Source organism: Gekko japonicus, unplaced genomic scaffold, assembly GCF_001447785.1.
Source record: "Gekko japonicus isolate JY-2015 unplaced genomic scaffold, Gekko_japonicus_V1.1 scaffold26, whole genome shotgun sequence".
NCBI classification, from domain to species: Eukaryota; Metazoa; Chordata; class Lepidosauria; order Squamata; family Gekkonidae; genus Gekko; species Gekko japonicus.
The window spans coordinates 1321053-1340823 of record NW_015174844.1 but is presented as its reverse complement, the minus strand read 5'-3'; the positions used below and the strand labels follow the sequence as shown (position 1 = coordinate 1340823).

Below are 19771 nucleotides of genomic sequence, written 5' to 3'. Positions count from 1 at the left end.
TATGGCATTATCCCCTGCTGAGTCCTTCCCCCCCCCCCAAATGCTGCCCTCAACAGGATCCACCCCCCAAATCTCCAGGTATTTCCCTAATCAGAGCTGCCAACTGTACTTTCTCCTCAGTGGCTGTTGCCAGGCAACCAGGTTCTGTCAGTAAAAGGCCCTTTCCACACCTATTTTGGCCTTTGGGAGAAAACTCATTGGGGCCAGTCCTAATAGGGTTGCCAACTCAAGGTGGGAAATTCCTGGAGATTTGAAGGGTGGAGCCTGGAGAGAGTGAGGTTTGAGGAGGGGTGGGACCTCAGACAGGTACAATGCCATAGACTCCACCCTCCAAGCCAGCCATTTCTTTATGAGGAACCATTGTTGCCAATCTCCAGGTGGGAGCTGGAGATCACTCAGAATTACAACTGCTCTCTAGGAGGGAGGGGGAGGAGATGGAAAGCTGAAGCCACGGGGCAGCTAACGGTAGGTTGACAATTGGCTGGGAGGGAGATAGGGTTGCCAACTCCAGGTTGGGACATTCCTGGAGATTTGAGGGGTGGAGCCTGGAGAGGGTGAGGTTTCAGGAGGGGTGGGACCTCAGAGAGGTACAATGCCATAGACTCCACCCTCCAAACCAGCCATTCCCTCATGGGGAACCATTGTTGCCAATCTCCAGGGGATGGATGGAGATCACACAGAATTACAACTGCTCTTCAGATGGCAGAGATCAGTTCCCCTGGAGAAAATTGTGGACTCTGTGTCATTATACCCCACTGAGGTCACCACAGCAAATTGACTCTGAGTGCCTAAGGCTGGGGCACTTTCCCAGAGCGTCTTTCTAGAGCTTATTGTATCTATTTCCACAACGAGCCTTATTCCTAGTGTTCTAATAAATACATGTTGATAAAATGCTCAGAAATGTCTTTTCTTTTGTTCTAGTGGCATGTCGAAAAGCTCTGGACAGTACAACGGTAGCAGCTCATGAATCAGAAATCTATTGCAAAACTTGTTATGGGAGAAAATATGGCCCCAAAGGAATTGGATATGGACAAGGTGCAGGCTGCCTCAGCACTGACACTGGAGAACATCTTGGTCTGAATCTGCAGCAGTGAGTGAAATTCTTGGTGGCCTCCTAATAATATTCTCCACTGTATTAAGATATTCCACTCCGTTACCATAACAACATGCAGAAAAATAGTAGAATAGACTCTTGTGCAGTCTTTTCTTCAATAGATCTAACCCCCCCCAAAAAAAAGATGATACTCAGTCTCCATGGAGCATTTCTTTAAAATGATTTCCTATTCCGGTGGGCAATTATGCTACAGAAAGAGCCTTTGCTTTACGTATAATCTCAGACTTAGATATTCATAGCAATTGTAACTCATTAAGAGTGGTATAATCAAAGAGAGATGTTCTCAGTACAACGATGAAATCAGCTTCATTGAACTGAGATTTTATTAACACAGGAATGGTCACAAAGCAATGTGCTCTCTAGGGGAAGACAGCCTAATTTTGGAAAATTTTCTCTGAGCAGTTAAAGGATCTTTGGGATAAAAAGCAGAATATAGTAAAAGTAGGCAAGTATGACTTCTTTTGTATAGTTTTCTGTTCACTTTAATATAGAGACATAAAATATTACAACAAAATAAGCCATAGAATTTGAGTTCTGCCATTGGTGATATTACCATGTACCAGCACTAGTAGAATCAGAAAACATTAACTTCTCAAAGTTAGATTTGAGTCCAGTAGGACATTAAAGAACAAGAAGATTTTGAGGGTATCACATGACCATTTATTACTCATAACCATCACTGTGCTAACTTTTGGCCTGGTTATGTTACTGGCTGTACAAGGCCCAGTGGCCTTCTGGAGACAGTATTCTTCAGCCATAAGTAAGATTGACTGCATTTGGAATGTCCTAACACACATACAACGGTATGGAATGTGCCAATGTGTTCCATGCAACGGTATGGAAAGTGCCATACCGTTCTTGCCATACCGTTCATGTCAGAGATGGTTCAATTAATCAGCAGATCTCAGAGCATTCCAGAAATCAGTAGTTTACTGCTTATTTTTAGATTTTATTTATTTAAATAAATTATATATGTACTAAATATTCTTGCCACCAGATCGTCACCCAAGTCTGCTCGTCCTTCTACACCTACCAATCCTTCAAAGTTTGCCAAAAAATTTGGAGATGTAGACAAATGCCCTCGTTGTGGCAAGTCAGTGTATGCTGCAGAGAAGATAATGGGAGGAGGGAAGGTAAGAAGTTAGCTAATTTTGTAAAATGTTATTGGGGTGTAATGGAATGCCAAACCCAAGTGTTTTTGTTGTTGTCAGATCTTGATTCATATCCAGAGTAATGGTGAACCATAACAGCATTCTCATGCATGGTTCAGTTGAGCCAAGATTAAAACATATTTTGGTCCAATTGATTTCACATGTTTAACTCTTCTAATGAAATAAAGTTTGTAGCGTTGGTGGGAATGTGCCACTAGTAAGGCAATTCAGGCCTGCATGGATCAACCATAAGAAAAATTGGCTTCCTTGTGCTGACAATCCACAAGAATAACACACAGTCCCAAGACAGTCTGGTATGAAAAAATATATACAGACATGTGCTAGATGCCCCCAGAACAATACAACAACGAATGAGACTGGATTAAAGCTATAACATCATTTAGTGTCTGGTAATAAAGAACAACATATTCCTTCATAGAAAAAAATACAAAGGTCGATAAAAATTCACATAGCAGTCTGCTCCAGTCTCTCTCAATCTATATCCCTCTAACAGTCTTATGTCCTTATCCAAATTCACAAAAGCAGTCTGCTCCAAACTCAATCAATCTGTGTCTCTCTTTCAGTCAACAGTTTTTCCGGATATCTAAGTGTTTCAGACCTCTGGTCTTTCCTCAGGAACATTCAAGTTGACACTTTCATTGATTTACTTTTCTGTTAGGCTATTTGGGCAAGGTCTCCTCCCTTATTTCCAAGCGTGCTGATGTTGCTGCCAAAGTATGGCTTTAATGTAGTCTTTCATTGTTGTATTGTTCTGTGGGCATCTAGCACACATCTGTATATATTTTTCATACCAGACTTCCTATACCAGACCTATAATAATTTTGCAGAGAGTATGGCATCCAATGGGATTAGTATAATTTTCCCAGCTAATTTTTTTCTTCTACTAATTGATTAAACAGAACAAATGTAAATGTAAAGCTGTATTACGATTTTTTTTGGAAACAATTTTTTGCTTTGATTTTTCAGCCCTGGCACAAGACATGCTTTCGATGTGCTTTCTGTGGAAAGAGTCTAGAATCTACAAACGTTACAGATAAAGATGGAGAGATTTACTGTAAAGGCAAGTGTGGTACAGTGTACTGAAACTATAATTCAAGAAAAGTTTATTAAGATACCAGTACATTAGTATACCTCTTGAAGACTTGTAACAGGTGCAGAAAATACGTTCTTTTTCAAGGAGTGCTAGTCCTGTAGTTCTTGTCTTTGCTTTTGTGGGAGAACCTTAACTAGATCTCCAAATATTTATGACATTTTAAAGCAGGCAGTGGGTGAAGGCTCCAATTTTTATCAGAGCTGTGGCTTGAGGTGGGAAATTTGGCTCAGGAAAATGGTATGAGGAAAGTGTTAAGCACATCATCACTCAGCACTGCTTCTTCGATTAAATGCAGACTGTTGATATTAAAATTTTAAGAAGTCAGGCGATGCAATCCCAGATCTGCCACGTCATTTGGACCAGATGAAAGCTGCCGATGAAGGGCAGATGCTGCAGCCATCACTCCTTAAACACACCATATACATCTACTTTATAGAACAAAGTGGTACATATTTGGGAGCTAATTTCCTTGTGTTTCACTGCTCACCAACTAGAAATATCAGCCCCATGAGGAAAAGCTGAGGGCCAAGCTAAACGTAATGCTGAACTTGCAGTTGCTGTCAAACATGGCAGCGATGTGTATGGTTCCTCCTCAATAGCATCATGATCTAGTAGAACAAACCTGCTGGAACTGAGGCTGTGGAACGCAGAATATTGGGATGGCTGGACCCAAGGTAAATTGTACCAGATGCCTACAGAGGAGATTATGGCCGGAGAGCCAGATGTGTGGATCCTATTTTTGAAAGCAGACACATTTAATGTTAAGTATAATTTGGCCCTCTGTGCAGCCATGGTATATTCTGTTCGGAAAGTAAAAGGTAAAGGTTCCCTTGCTCGAAAGCCAGTCGAGTCCGACTCTAGGGTTGCGGTGCTCATCTCCGTTTCAAAGCCGAAGAGTCAGCGCTGTCCGAAGACATTTCCGTGGTCATGTGGGCGGCATGACTAAACACCAAGGCGCACGGAATGCTGTTACCTTCCCACTGAAGTGGTACCTATTTATCTACTTGCAATTTCTTGCTTTCGAACTGCTAGGTTGGCAGGAGCTGGAACTAGAGACGGGAGCTCACTCTGTAATGCGGCACACTCGGGTCTCGAACTGCTGAACTACCGACCTTCCACAGCCTACAGTTCAGCATCTTAACCACTTGAGCCACCGCAGCTCCTCTATACTAAACCACTATATTAAAAACAACAACCCTGTATCAGTATTGCTGACTGGAGAAACAGATTTTTGGAACCAAACTGCAATGTGACACTTTTAATAACGTATTATAAACATTACGTATTCTCCTTTATATTAAAGACTAGCAAGTTTTTGTTCTGTTGCAATGCTAATTGTATCTGTCTTCCAATTAACCCAAATTCTAAGAGTATATTTAAAATATTGATGCTTTCGCAAAAAAACCCAAAATCAATTAAAGAATTTTTAATTCCAGTATTCCAAAGCAAAACCACAGAACCAGTTCTTTTATGAATCTAGACTGTCCAAATTCTCTTTTGGAGTAAATTAATATACAGTGTGTTCCTAAGCACTTATATCCTTTTAAGCCCATTGAAGAATTCAAACTGTTGTCTTTTATGTTTTATAAAGGTTGATTTATTTATATTGTTAGCTGCCTTGGACGCAGCAAGGTAGAAAGGCAGCTAATGAATGTTTCAAATACATAAAATGAGCTTAGAAGGGTTTGACTCTTCTAAGATTGTACTGCCTGTCAAGAAGAGCTACCATACATACTGTCCATCCTCAGAGGAGGGTTTTTGATTCTCTATCTAGTCTACATATACACACTTGAATCTCACAAATGTGAGATACACCTAGACTGCAGTTTACCTACCTCACTCTAAATACCTGTTCTTCAGTGCAGCAGTGGTAATTCATCTGTAGAAATAGGTTTTCCACTTGTAGCTTTATCCTTCTAGATTTCATCCAGCATGCTCAGAAAGATGTTGTTGGAAGGAAAGCATTCAGGACTGGAAGGTGCAGTCATATTGTCAAAAAGTTGACTAATAATGTCCACTTGGACCACTTGAATGTTGGGAAACAGGAAGTACTGAAACCTGAGAGTATCCTTTCCCGCCAACAAATGACAAAACTGACAGTACCAAAAGACTGGCATAGAAATTGGTTATTCCTGCTATTGGGGCACTAGATCTGATCATCATAGCATAATAAATTTGCAAACAGTGAAAGTAGGACAGGGTAGAATGAAGGACGCATTCTCACTAAGACAGGTGAAACTCTTATTGCAGCTCCACTCTACTCTCATAGAACTCCAGATGTACAGTTGACAAGATCATTCAAAGCTACTTCTGATTTAAGTCAGTTCCTTGACTAAGGAAAAGGTTGCAATTCCCCCTCCCACCTTTCAAAAGTCTACAAGCACAGACAGGGAGATGCACCCATTCTTCCATATATATATATTTATTTTTAAAAAGCTGGGGAGAAATACAGTGCAATATATAATAGTTATTATTCAATAGATGCCTGCAAGTTATACCCAAATGTTCTCATGTGCATTACAGCAGTTCTGGTGGTATGTCTCGAGGCTACTTACTTTTGACTTTTCTGAGGCCATGTCTACAGTGATAAGAAAGTCTAAAATGCCTTGGTGGGGTATGAGAGTAACAACACTACTGTCTGTATTTATGGTTTGCTTAGTGATGCAGCTAAAGCGATGCAGATAAAGCTAGACTATTATAGATGCAGCTAAAATATAACACATTTCTATTTCTTTTGCAGTTTGCTATGCAAAGAATTTTGGACCTAAAGGAATTGGATTTGGTGGCCTCACTCAAGTTGAGAAGCAAGAATAAGCTCTTTCCCACTGAGGCCTAAACAGCAATGCAAAACTAAGAGGGCTACTAGGAACACTTTTTTCATTTCATTGGAAAAATTAATAAGCCTACTTCTTACACTGTTTTTGTAGTATATTTTAGTGCAGGAAAGCATTTCTTGATGGCTGGTCTAAAACTGTTTCAGTTCTGAACACAAAATACACAGACTAATGACTAAAAGTCTGAAATATTCACAAATAATTTCAGTATTGTTATTTGTTTTGAAACAAAACAGAATGATAGTTCTGCTCGCTATACCCCAAAGATAATTACATACAGAACATACCCTGAAGGTTATTATTTTTATGCTAATGTATCTAAATGGAACTCAATATCTATTTTACACTCTGTAGATTTTTTTTAAACAAAATGGCACATTCAATATATGGTGCTGGTATGTCATGAAATAAAGGCATTCAACTATAATGTCAAAATAGTTTGTGATGATCACAAAAGATGTTTTTGCTATCATTATAAGCAAGTTCACTTAGGAGACTACAGAAAAATTCCCTCTGATCCTGTCATTCCCCATCTTATTTCCAAGCAGGTGTAAACAAGGGTACTGCTGAATACCTACTGCTTCTAAATTTACTGTTGGATTTTTTTTCTTAAACTAATTACAGATGTAGAGGAAAATATTATATTCTTTGATTACAACTTATTCTTTTTCAGGTGCTTCCAACAGTGGACTCTGATGTGGTTCACAATCCTGACTTTGAAATCTACCCTCTTTGCTTTAAATAAGTAATTTGTCACAAAATGGAAAGCAATTGTAATTTTTATAATGTAATTTTGGTAGTATGTCGGCATTTGAAAGAAAAATATTTCCAGCAGGACCGGACTAGTAGAAATAAAAGTGAAAACAACATTAGTTCAAATCATGCTGTATATTCAATAAAAAGTAAATGAATATACCACATAGTAGGCTAAATAAATCCAATTGTACACAAGATATAACTGCAGGAATTCTATATTTACCTTATTTCACACTCACCCAAGCCTACACCACATTTTGCGCCCCTTCTGTTTACTAATTTTTATCTTCTATTCTTCAATGTGACCTTTGCTCTGTTCTCCTTTGGCATGAAACTCACAGCAGGGTGCCCTGGAACTCTCGTTGTGTGTCAAGCCCACCGTGAAATGTGACTATCAGGTTACAGCTGTATGCCTTGCAGAGTCACAGTCTTTTCAGTTTTAAGGCAGAGGACTTTTTACAACCCCAAGCTGAGTTCTGCAAATTAGTGCATTCTGAGAATCCATATTCCATCCTCATCCGTTTGTTTCTAAATGTGTGTGCAGAACTGAGAGAAACATTTCAGTCATATCAGGGCCTTAGCCTCAGTTATTTAGTTAACTGATTTGAAAATGTAATTTCCCCTGAAAGTAACTACACTTTAAATACAAAAAAGCCCAGTTCTAATTTAATAAATGTGCACATGAATATAACTCTAAACAGCCTTTATATACAGATTTATACATCAGAGAGACAGATAAGTAATTACAAGTTACAAATCAGGTTTCACATACTAAAATATTTTGAAATTTCAAAACATCCTTTATTTCTCTTAACCATGAAGTGCAATTTTGGTAGTTGGACTTATATAAACAACAATGCATAGGATTTCTGAGTTGCTTTATAAAAACACATCTCATTAACAACTTCAAAAATGACATTTCACAGTTGTATTTCCTTCCAAATAAAATTATTTGAAAATTTCATACACAAACTGCTGCCATCAACACAGTACCCAGTTTGCCGCAATTTATGCATGCAAACTTCACGCCCCTACACAAATACAGCAATAATGCAATAAAGGCTATTTCAGAACAAACCATACAATCTGCCAAATTCAACTATTTGTTTAAGCTTCTAGCTGAAGCCAAAAGTATTTGGTACAGGTTTTCTTCACACAGGATGAATGTTTTTCTCTTTCGCTGAATGAAATGTTAGTGTATACTGCTTAGTCCAGTCAACTATGTTGGGCTTCAGCATTCCAAAGCATCTGCATTGAAAGAAATCTGCTAGGTTCTGCAGGCATCCATGACTGGGAAAAGGGGGGGGGGGAGAACACATAGAGACAGTAAAAATGCAAGTGTCTTAACTCAATTATCAGCAAAATAAACTCTCTGAAACACAGTGCTGGGGTGTTGACACCTATGGTGACTTCTACATGGTTCCTTTGGGAGAGTACAGGGTCTACTGCCCACGTTTATGGCTATGCAGAGGTACTGTTTGTAAGAACCCACACACCCACATGGATGCATCCCATATGTACCTCCCTCATGAAGAATTAGCTTTTTAAAAACAGCTCCTCTGCTGTGTAACCGACCATAGGAAATAGTTTATTTTAAAAATATGGTATACAGAACACAGTCAGTTATATGTGAGGAACTCTTAGAAATTAGAAACATCATTAAAATTTGGGGGGGGGGGAAGGGTCCTCTATCTATCAGAAGTTATTTTGCAAGAGCTACCTATTATATCCATTGTGGGTGGTGTAAGCTTAGGGACTCCTCCTGTCCACTTATCACCTTACCACTGGTGAAGCTGCCTAGCTCAAGATTTAGCTGATGCCTGTGCACATCTTTCAACACCTTACTGGGGAACAAGAACATATCTAGGTGAATGGCAGGCTCTCCTCTAGACACTACTGTAAATCAACAGAGATCTTAAGATCTGGACCACTGTCCATTTTAAAGTGGCCTGGCTTCGCACTGAAGCCAACATGAAATTGACAGTCACCTAGCCACGTGAAAAAAATACCTGTCATGTTGGACATTTTGCAGGAACCCCTTTGTGACGCAGCTTTAACACCACGGTACATGGCCTTGCTTTTAATGAGCGCAGCCACTTCTGTGCAGGGACAGCTGAGGGGTTATGAAATGCCAAAACACTCTAAGAACCCCTTTGTGATGCAGCTTTAACACCACGGTGCATGGCCTTGCTTTTGATGAGCGCAGCCACTTCTGTGCAGGGCAGTTGAGGGGTTATGAAATGCCAAAACACTCTGCACAAGGCAGCAAGTTATTTAGTCGTCACTTAGAGTGTGCATTGCACCACACTCACTGGGACTATGCTTAGACAACTTCCAAAATCGAATCGGATGATAAAATAAGACGGAGGGGGAACTGAGATAACCCTTAGATTGTGCATTGCACCACACTCACTGGGACGAGGCTTAGACAACTTCCAAAATAAGACGGAGGGGGAACTGAGATAATTTCAGGACTTTAAATTAGTTGGGTCTGATGGAAAAGTGGCATATAAATATTTTAGATCAATACAAGTTGTTTCAGGTGGAATGAAAAACTGCAGTCAGGTGCTAATCCCCCTCCCCCCCCCACTCTGAATCTCTGCCAGAAGGCTGCAGCATACCCTTGGTGGTGTTTAACTGGGGCGAAACAACAGGGCCTCCTCCCTTTCCCCACAGATAATGTATCCTAAGGGAAACATACATGCTTCAGCCATCCCTCTGTCACTGATCCCTTTTGAAAACTCTGCATAGATAGCTCAATATTTGGCAACGCCAACTGCATATGTATACACAACAGCCAGGAGAAAAAAACCTGATTTTTTCCTACGACATAACAGATATTGAAATGTGAATTTTGAAAGAGAATACTTCCCTCCCAAAGCTACTCACTTATATGGAGTTTTCCTGAGTGAAACAGGATGCTTTGAACGGTTGCTCTGCCTCCAGAGGGTAATCCTTTCATGTGAGGTCAATCCCAGGAAAGCAATCTTAGAAGAGTAAAAAGGGAAAGTGGCATTTGAAGGCCAATTCAATAAACTGTGTTGAGAGAAAAGCCCCACCTGAAATGTCATCTGTTTCCACATCAATTTTTCCCCCTTGCATTTTAAATAAGTTATAAATACAGCAATTTCTGACGTTGTTAAATAGGTGACTAGTACAATTAAAAACTGGGAAAGAAGCGAGATTAACTATGAAACTTGAGCTCTCTGTCATTGTCGATTGATCCCATTTTAATCTTGTGGTCCTCCAAGTAGCTCAGGGCAGCTCTTTCCTCTTCTATTCTGTCACAACAGCCCTGATCTGTAGACCTTGGTCAACCATTAATAACCAAGTCAGAGGCGCAATCCTGGAAACAATCTGTCTTATGAGACTCCTCCTAATGTACCACAGAGTCTGTGCAAAACAGTTAGTTGTTAAACCTGAGGAAGGTGCGTAATAGCAGGGACCACAGCATCATCCTGTTACTGGACAGAGGTGTCAAACTAAGGACCAGATCAGCACTAAGTTAATTCCCTAAGCAGACTTATTGACGTTTCCCTGTTCTGTTCGATTTCTATATTGTATACAATTATACAACCACCATATATCGCCACATTATTGACATAACTATCACAGACTTCATAACTACATGGTTATCAACATAAAGTAACTAAAATCTCAGATACATTAAAAATAAGAAGTCTCATAGACACTAATCACTAAAAACAACCACCAAAAGAAGACTACATATATTCCAAATCTTCTATCAACTTCATCTGTTAGATAATTTTGGTTTCAGATTTGTACAAAGGGAACCATGTTTTCTTTAGAGCAACATTTTCTCTGCCACAAGTTGTCAGTTTGTCCATCAGCATCACGTCAAGCTTTTTATCTCTGGGCTTGCCTGCTCCTTCCACACCCATGCTATTCTGGCAGGAACAACTACGCATTCACTTTTAACTGCTTTAGCTGTACCTCCTCACAAATTGAGCACAGGAGAGAATCCACATGTAGCTATTGAGCTTTACTACAATACATGGTGTGTCCAAATGTACTACTGCTGCTGGATTTGGATTTCAGCCTTGGACCAAATATGTTCCTGCTTTATTGTACATCTCCCTTGATCAGGCCCAGCAAATAAAGACATGCAAGCAAGAATGGAAGGCTTGTAAATACTACTCTTACATTCTTAAGTCTAACTAAGCCTTTGACTAAATGACATTTAGCAACTTATCAAGAACTAAAGTAGACTTCCAAATTTTTAATATTTGCTTCCTGAGTGAAAAGTGCCACAGAAGTGGCTATTTATGTAGTCAAACTAACTCTCTCTACTTATAATAGTGCTTTCATAAAAGGCTTAATGTTCCCAGTCAGCTAACTCCAGAGGTCACAGAAGGTTTAGCATAGAATAATGATGCACAGCTGAGCTACAGGACGGTTTTCAGTCCAACACTAATCACACGAGTGGGCAGGATAAATTATTCATCCCATATATTTAGATACTGACATCAGTTCTATTTTCCTCCCATGTCTTCCCATCAGGACCCTAATGTTTTCTTAACAACAACCATTTGCTATATATCAGACTTAAACTGACAACCCAGCCTTAAGGGGGAAGTTATTCGCAAGAGCTCAGAAAAAGGTTTGTTGCGCTGCAACAAAAGAAATATCCTAAATTTAGAAGTGGTGTTATTAGAAAGTAAACGTGAGGGATAACACCAATGCAGGAGCCTTGAGCTAGCTAAGCACACTCCCCTGAGCTGCACAAATTATGTAGGACAACTGTGTTGCACAGATACATTAGAGTAAGGATCCATTCATTACTGGCTGTAGCTCTATTGGCATTAGACATGGGTGCCCATCGCTGGCATGATGGCAACAAATTGGCCCTTTTGCTGGTGCCAAGACCCTTAGGGAAGCCATAACATTTTCAAACCTCAAATGTCATCTAAGTAACCTTTGGATTTGCAGAGATTCTCCTCAGCAGTACATATTGATTTGAAATATGGATTAGATATGTATGAGACTTTGGTTCAATTCAGAAATGTTAAGCATGGGCAACACAAAAGTAGGCTGATGAGAAGGGATCAAGAAATGCAACATTTTAAGACAGTATACATTAAATCAGTTAAAATAATACCTGATAAAGCTGAAGGACTAGCAGCAGTGAAGCCCATGAAGTATGAAAGGATACAAGTGTGAAAATATATAACACCCATGGAGAACAAGACACTATCTGTGTGAAGGAAGTCCATGCTCCATCTTTCTGGTATGTTACTGTGCAGTGTTCTGACCAGTCTGAGAGAAGGAATTATTATTATTATTTTAAATAAGGTTTGAATATTACAATATGTCTTCCACTGTGTGAGAGGAGACATACAAATAAGTATTTTTAGTGTTGGTTTTGATTTGTCATGCACATCAGGTCAATTCATAATTTAATTTTTTCTTGGACTGTACATATTTGTGGTACTATTCTCCAATTTATAAATTAATAAAACATATGTGTACTCTCTCATACAATGCCCAGGGAGAATCACCTGAAAAACATGAATTGTAACTTTGAAATTACCAAGTCTGTCTAATATTGTCTTGGCAATGCTGTTCATTCTTTGTTATTAATTTTATGAAACACTGAATCTTTACAAAACCAAAAAAAAAATCTTCAGGAAAATAAAGCACTATTTTTCCCCCCACCCCATATCTTGGTTGGAAAAAGCTTGCCCTAATCAAAAGTCATTCATTCCACTGACTCTTCTGTAGTAACACGTTTTGCACCAAAACAAACTTCGAGTCCAATGGCACATTTAAGACTAACAAAGTTTTATTCTGGGTAGAAGCTTCTGTGTGCATGCACACTTCTTCAGTTTTATTCTGAAGAATAAAACTTTGTTGGTCTGAAAGGTGCCACTGGACTCAAACTTTGCTCTGGAACAAAAAGTGTTCTGGTGCACAAAGTTTTATTTTGCAAATAAGCTTTCGAGTGTATGCACACTTCTTCAGTATAACTACCCAAAATAAAACTTTGTTGGTCTGAAAGGTGCCACTGGACTCAAACTTTGCTCTGCTGCTTCAGACCAACACGAGTACCCCACCTGGATCTACTTTTTGTACCAGTAACAGTACAATTCCCATCCAGAAGTGTGGAAATTATTATTTCATGCAGAAGTGTGGAAATTATTATTCCACTTCTGTTATGGTTGTTCATATCCCAAGCCTATGCCTCCAATTTTCCTATCATCTTCACTGCAGCGTGATACTGTGTGATAGTCTGGATTAAAAGCTACATATAGAATACTAAGGATCAACAGACAGCTGTTTCTATGCAAACTACATGGAGAAATAAGAGTCAGGCATACATACATAGAACTGTTCCATATAAAGCCCAGATATTCACCATTGTCAGGAAAAGGAGAAACAGGACAAAATAACAGTGGTTGCCAACACCTAGAGTAAAAAAAGGTGATATGGTTATATCCCATTCACAAGATACTTTCCCACCACCCAGGCCCCTAAACAGTCAACTAATTGAAGAGATCTCTCTTTCTTTCTCCTAAACATATGAAAAGCTGAGCAAGATTTAGCCATTAGTGCTTGCCCAAAACATCCTAGCATTATTACCAAAATTCAAACTAATACTGCTTACAGTTAAAAAAATAATCATGGATTAGCATAACTTGGGTATATGAATCCCATATTCTTCAATAAAACATGCACAGGTAAGTCTTAAATATCTTAAGCCAAGATCTTTAAAAATATCCCAACTGTTCAATCTTGTCGTGAAGCTATTTTACTCTTATATTATAGAATGCAGAGCTCATCAGGATACAATTTCCTGCGGAGCTGGTCAGCAACCCTTCATGCCACACTTCACCACTAGAGGCTTGCTACATAATTAAGGACCTTTGTCCTCAGAAGCATTCTCAGCATCAAAACACAAAACAACCCAGAGTTCCTGTTGTATTAAAAAAAAAACAACTCACCTATACATCGCCCAATCCAAATACAGTGCTGGTCATATCTAGCTACACATGAATCACAACTGTGACAATGCATGGATCTTAACGGTTTTTTCACCTGATCAAGGATGCCAGAAAGACAATTAAAACATAGTCCATTCAAAATATACATATATCGATTGCTTAACTTGATCTATTAGGTACACATAATAAACTGAACTGGTTACACACCCAAATGCACAAAACACAACATCCACCACTATGATCCACCTCCACCACTATGATCCACCATCCCATCTTCGGTCATTTGGGTGGAAAGGCAACATAAAAATGTTTTAAATAAGTCTCATAAATCCTCCAAGTAACAGTCAAACTGGCTTCAATAAAACAGAACTGCCAATCTGTAATTGTTCTCTACGCAGTCACATTCTGCCCGCTTTTCTTGCTGCACAGAATGACCAATTCTTCAATATCAGTTGCAGTGACTGTCAGGAAGTAACTGAACAGGAAAGACCCTCATCAGCCTGTACTTAAAAACATAAGAAGAGCCCTGCTGGATCAGACCAATAGTCCATCTAGTCCAGCATCCTGTCTCACACAATGGCCAACCAGTTCCTCTGGATGACCAACAACAGGGCATAGAGGCTGAGGCCTTCCCCTGATGTTGCCTCTTGGCTCTGCGATTCAGAGACTTGGTGCCTTCATGAGCCTTTTTGTGAGATTTGTAAAGCTGTCCCCAGGAACTGCTTGTGGCGGCTGGGGGGGTGTCTCTCGCTGCTGCATGCACAACTGGCTGGAAGGCTTCTCCTGCCTTAAAGTGCCAGGCAGGAGAAGCTGCCCTCCCAGGATCTGTGTGCGGTGGGGAGGTCTCTTCCAAGCGGGGGGCTTGCATCTATTTCAGCCTAACAGCAGGGCTGGTGCACACATTAACTGTTAGGCTGAAATAGATGCAAGCCATTTCAGCGATCCCTCTTGCTCCCCCTCCCGCTTCCCACCACGAGCCCTATGAACCTCCAAAGAACATGTGGAGGGTCGTGGATAGGGATGGACACAAAACTTTGGAGGGTCATGGATAGGGATGGACACAAAACTCGATTCACAAACCACAACCTGGAGATTTTCATCACAAATATGTTTGTGACGGGGGTTGTACCCATCCCTAGTCAAGAGCATCCGCCCAACTTCTAGGAAGTTCCTGAATTCAAGCCTGTGCATATACATGTGAAAATGAACAATGAAATAAATACAATTAAGCATTACAGCCTGACTTACAAGACAGGATGTGCAAAATGTTCTGAAATCCAAGGAGCCAGATTCTGCAAGGGTAATAATGTTCTGAAAGACAAAAGGAGATTGTAATCATTGTTATATCTCATAGCTAAAGGAGTAACAATAACAGTAACTTTTTGTAGATTGAAGATTCTTGGTATCATGAAAACCTCATGCACTAGCTAGGGGTGTGCATTTGGAAATAGCTGAACTGAAAAAATACCTGAAAAATATTTTTTGGGTATCACATAAGCTATACCGGTAGAGCTAAACCTGAAAAAGCCGATATTATCCACCTTTTTTCCAAGTTCATTCTGCTATACCGAATACAAGAAGTCAGTTAAACCTAACAGCCTTTACCTACCAGTCAGCTGTTGGGTTTAAATGCCTTTTTTCCCCTCCCTTCCCTCCGGGAGAGAGAGGCATGTTTCCATGCCTGCCCTTTGCTTCCCCGGCCAGCCCACCATGGCGGGTTGGCTGGGGAAGGGAAGGGCAGGCATGGAAATATGCCTCCTTCCCTCTCTAAGCCTCTCCACTGCTGCGGAGAAACTCAGGGAGGGGAGGGAAAGGGGGGCATGTTTAAATGCCTTCTTTCCCTCTCCAAGATTGGGGAGGGAAAGAAAGGCATTTTAAACACACCTGAGCCCTGCCTGAACTTGTCCAAGTGCCCCATGGCTGCGGGCACCTGGAAAAGAGCAGGCAGGGAACCCGGGCATGTTTCCATGCCTGCCTTTCACTTTCCCAGCCAGCCAGTCACGGCAGGTTGGCTGGAGAAGGGCAGGCATGTTTCCATGCCTCCTTTCCTCTCTGAGCCTCTCCACCACTGCGGAGAAACTCAGGGAGGGGAGGGCAAGTGGGGGGCATGTTTAAATGCCTTTATTTCCCTCCCCAAGATCAGGGAGGGAAACAAAGGCATTTAAACATGTTTCCTCTGACTTTCCCTCCCCTCTCTGAGTTTCTTTGCAGCAGCTGAGAGGCTCAGGGAGGGAAGGAACTAGTTTTCATGCCTGCTTCTTTGCTTCCCCGGCCAACCCCTGGCTTTCCCTTTTCAATTTCCCTAACAGCTAACTGGTGGGGAGTAAAATTTACAAGAAAATCTGCAGGGGCTACCAGAGGGAAAGAAGGCATTTTAACATGTCTCCTTTCCCTCTGGTGGGGTATACCAGACCTGAATATTTTTGGCAATACCGAATATTTCCCCAATCTGAATACTTCACTGGTAATGGACTGGGGAAATTCAGCATTTACCAATATTTTTTGGGTCTGATTTACCCAAAGCCAAAAAATACTTTCTTTTTTTGCACACCCCTAGTACTCATCTGTTATCTTTCTTTTGAAATAAAACAGTGATGAATGAGATGGGGTGGAGTTTTCGCCAGTTTAAAAAATATTCTAATCACTTTAGTATTTTAATATATGTGCTGCCAAAGCGAGCACAAATATTTTAATCTAAACAGACCACATGTTCATTGTGTTTATTATAAGAATATACAAAATAGTCACACGCCCAGGACAGTAGCCGCACATTGGCCCCAGGCAGAGCAGACATGAGATCTGTGAATAAACCACCTGAGGTTAGTAAGGATGTGCAGCTCTTCAAAGCATGTCTTTCTTCCTCTTGCTCTTAGCTTTTCCCATCCTTCCTCTCTTGTCATATTCATCATACTATCTGATGAACCTCCTGTTCCAATATTGTTTTATCTCATATCTTTTTTACATTGTAACTGTGTGGGCACTGAGTTAACAATTTACTGAGCATGGCTTTTCATTTATACAAAGTACAGACAACTTGCAAGCCAAAGGTAGTCAGGGAGAGCCTCCCTGACTCCGCAAACACACAGGACCAGCAGCAGTTCACTAAAGAAAAGCCTTGATCTGTGAAAGGACCAGGACATTCTTGCACAGATGCCATGGAAAGGGTTCTTCTCCATCATGCAGGCATCTTTTCCTCCACCCCCACCTCTGCATATTAACATCACCAGGTGAAGCACATACTCAGCTTCAACCTAAACAAATGACCTTCCTCCATGATCGGATTAATGAGCAGTCACATCCTCCAGCCGCCCATCCAGATAACACAGCTGTTAACCATTGGATCATTGCAAAATTATCTATAGCCACTACCTGGAAATGTCCTGATGCACCTACACTTTCATTATTATGTATATAATGGAAAAAATTACTTATCAGGTCAATCAGTATGATTCCCACCCTCCTTGTTCTGACTTGTTGAAGAGTGGTTCACGATATTGGATTATTTGTTGGAGCTTGAAGTGGTTCTAAAAAACTTAAAATCTTTAAATTTAGTATAATAATATAATATAATAATATTTGCAATATACATAAGTTATAATAACTGAATTGTGGTATCATTTCTCCTCTAAAGGTACTGCATTTGAATTATGTGTTACTCTGATATTCCATTTATAATCTTCTGTTAGTTGATTTATTTTGTATAATTTCATTTGTTGTTTTGTGGATATTTATAAATTTATTGATTTGTAATAAGTCTAAAATGTTACATTAAAAACAACAGCAAATTGATGGATTGCCAGCCTAACTCCATTTCAAGTGAATCTTCATCAGACCATTTCTGTATTGTTCTATTTATTCAGATTGTTTCTAGTGTAAAAGACACCAATTCACCAGTTGACGTTATTTTGCATCCTATACAGAATAGGTGAGAGATCTTTTATCCTTACTTTGAATTGGTAGCTGTTTTAAAACTGAAAAAACAGGGTAAAACAGAAACTGTCTGATGAAGATGTACTCGAAACAGATTGACAATCTGTTGAATCTGTTATGTGTTTTAACTCCTTTCTGATGTATTCACACATTTATACTATCAATTTTTATGCATATTTATACACACCAGGTTAGTGATACATGGAATACCATTCATAATGGTATGCTTATTATACTTCTTTTATATTGTGGGTTGAGGTAGTGTTTTCAATTTGCAGTTTACAATACACCCCTACTTTTGATATACATTTTTGTACTTTGTTTTCACTTCCTTCAGTAGGTGATGCCCCTAGACCCTCTAACTTGACCTTATTAAGTGACAGTCACAAGGAACAAATCCTCATTTTCTTGTAGTGATGACTGTTCCTTGCTACTCTCTCAATACCTTTCCCAGGTTTCGGTAACAAGCAAACATTTAATGATATTGTTAATTATTAAACTGAAATTATCACCAATATCCTCAGAATTGGTCACTGTCAGCCGTCCTCAACTCAAACAAAAATTATAGCGAAAACGTGGCAGAAGTCCTTTTTGAACCAAAATACCTTTTTTCTCTCTTCTTCTGTAGTCTTAATATATCCAGGATCAGTTCTGAATATTTTGTAGAAATAATAGAGAAGCCCCACCACACCAGAAAAAAAAGGAAGCTGAGAAACTGCGCCTGAAAAATGTGATCTCCAGTTAAGGAATAAGTTTTCATATTCACATATTGCTGCAAGTAAACATTTTTTCAGAAAATGTGCATGCTTCCTATCCACACCTGCTTGAGAAAGCTCACAATTAGGACAATAAAACAAAACCAACCTAAAAAAATAAAAAGGATTTAAAAAATCATGCCAGTAAAATAAGCTACTAAAATAAATAAAGGTCAATAAAACCAGATGCAACGAACATGAAGTTCAGCAAACTCCAGAGGACGACAGAGGACAAGAGGGCCTGGCGTGATGTGGTCCATGGGGTTGTGAAGAGTTGGACTCGACTATGCGACTGAACAACAACAATAGAACCAAGGTAAGTCAATAAAAATAAGATGGTGCATAAAAGCACATAAGACAAGTAGAAAGTCAAAAAGTATATTAAGAGAAGTCCTCAGGCTATGAGCAGGCCATAAACAGTAACTATAAGAGACAAACACTGATGCAAAGAAGTTTGATTTGGTAGGAAAAGTGTCCACATATCAACAAAATAGCTGCAGTGGTTTTTCCGGGTTAGTGAAATTATCTGGAAAACAGAAGACGGAGAGAAATGCTGCAGGATTGCCTGTTAAACCTGAGAATCAGAAACTACCGGTAGGTAGGTTTGGTCAAACCACCAAGCCTGGGAGCGAACTTGATGGGATTCATTAGAAAAGCTTCACTGTATTTCTTTTTGGAAAAGAGACAAGTCATACAAATACTCTAATCAATATGTTGCGTATACAGGAAATACTCAAGACTTTTCACGTATCATTTTTTAAAAAAATATACACCTATCTCCAGGCCCCACCTGGAGGCTCAAAAAAGCCAGAGTAGGGCTCACAGTGTGCAGATACCAAAAACCACTGTGGTAAAATTAACAATGACACACTTAATAATTCTATGAGCATCAATTTGTGAAGCTATTAATCTTAAAATATGGTTAGATAATTCAGACACAGGCAAAGCAAAGTCCAACATAATCATATCCTCGATGAGCACACCGGTTTTTACACTCATTTCACTAATCTTCCTCATGAGTAGGAAGTCTTATAAAGTTGGAAGATGTCAACCTCTTGATTCAGCTTAGTTTCTTTTTAAAAACAGTATAGCTTCTTATTTGTTTTCTTCTTAGTCAAATTCTCCTGAAGTTCCATTGCTTATAAGGAGTGGAAA

General features: G+C 39.6%; 2 protein-coding genes across 2 annotated transcripts in view; one reads left to right on the top strand and one right to left on the bottom strand.

Moving 5' to 3' along the window:
* CSRP3 (cysteine and glycine rich protein 3) overlaps nucleotides 1-6406 on the top strand; it is a 24013-nt gene extending 17607 nt beyond the window's left edge. Inside the window, exons 3-6 of the mRNA XM_015424418.1 lie at nucleotides 922-1090; nucleotides 2112-2247; nucleotides 3253-3346; nucleotides 6120-6406. Of these exons, the coding sequence (XP_015279904.1) occupies nucleotides 922-1090; nucleotides 2112-2247; nucleotides 3253-3346; nucleotides 6120-6193 (473 nt within the window). The 3' untranslated portion in view covers nucleotides 6194-6406. The remainder of the gene's footprint in view (nucleotides 1-921; nucleotides 1091-2111; nucleotides 2248-3252; nucleotides 3347-6119) is intronic.
* Nucleotides 6407-7796: 1390 nt separating this feature from the next.
* Nucleotides 7797-19771, bottom strand: part of ZDHHC13 (zinc finger, DHHC-type containing 13) — a 42951-nt gene continuing 30976 nt past the window's right edge. The window contains exons 11-16 of the mRNA XM_015424413.1: nucleotides 15180-15242; nucleotides 13932-14025; nucleotides 13312-13395; nucleotides 12089-12246; nucleotides 9859-9956; nucleotides 7797-8259 (exon numbers count right to left, since the gene is read on the bottom strand). Coding sequence (XP_015279899.1) covers nucleotides 8121-8259; nucleotides 9859-9956; nucleotides 12089-12246; nucleotides 13312-13395; nucleotides 13932-14025; nucleotides 15180-15242 — 636 coding nt within the window. The 3' untranslated portion in view covers nucleotides 7797-8120. The remainder of the gene's footprint in view (nucleotides 8260-9858; nucleotides 9957-12088; nucleotides 12247-13311; nucleotides 13396-13931; nucleotides 14026-15179; nucleotides 15243-19771) is intronic.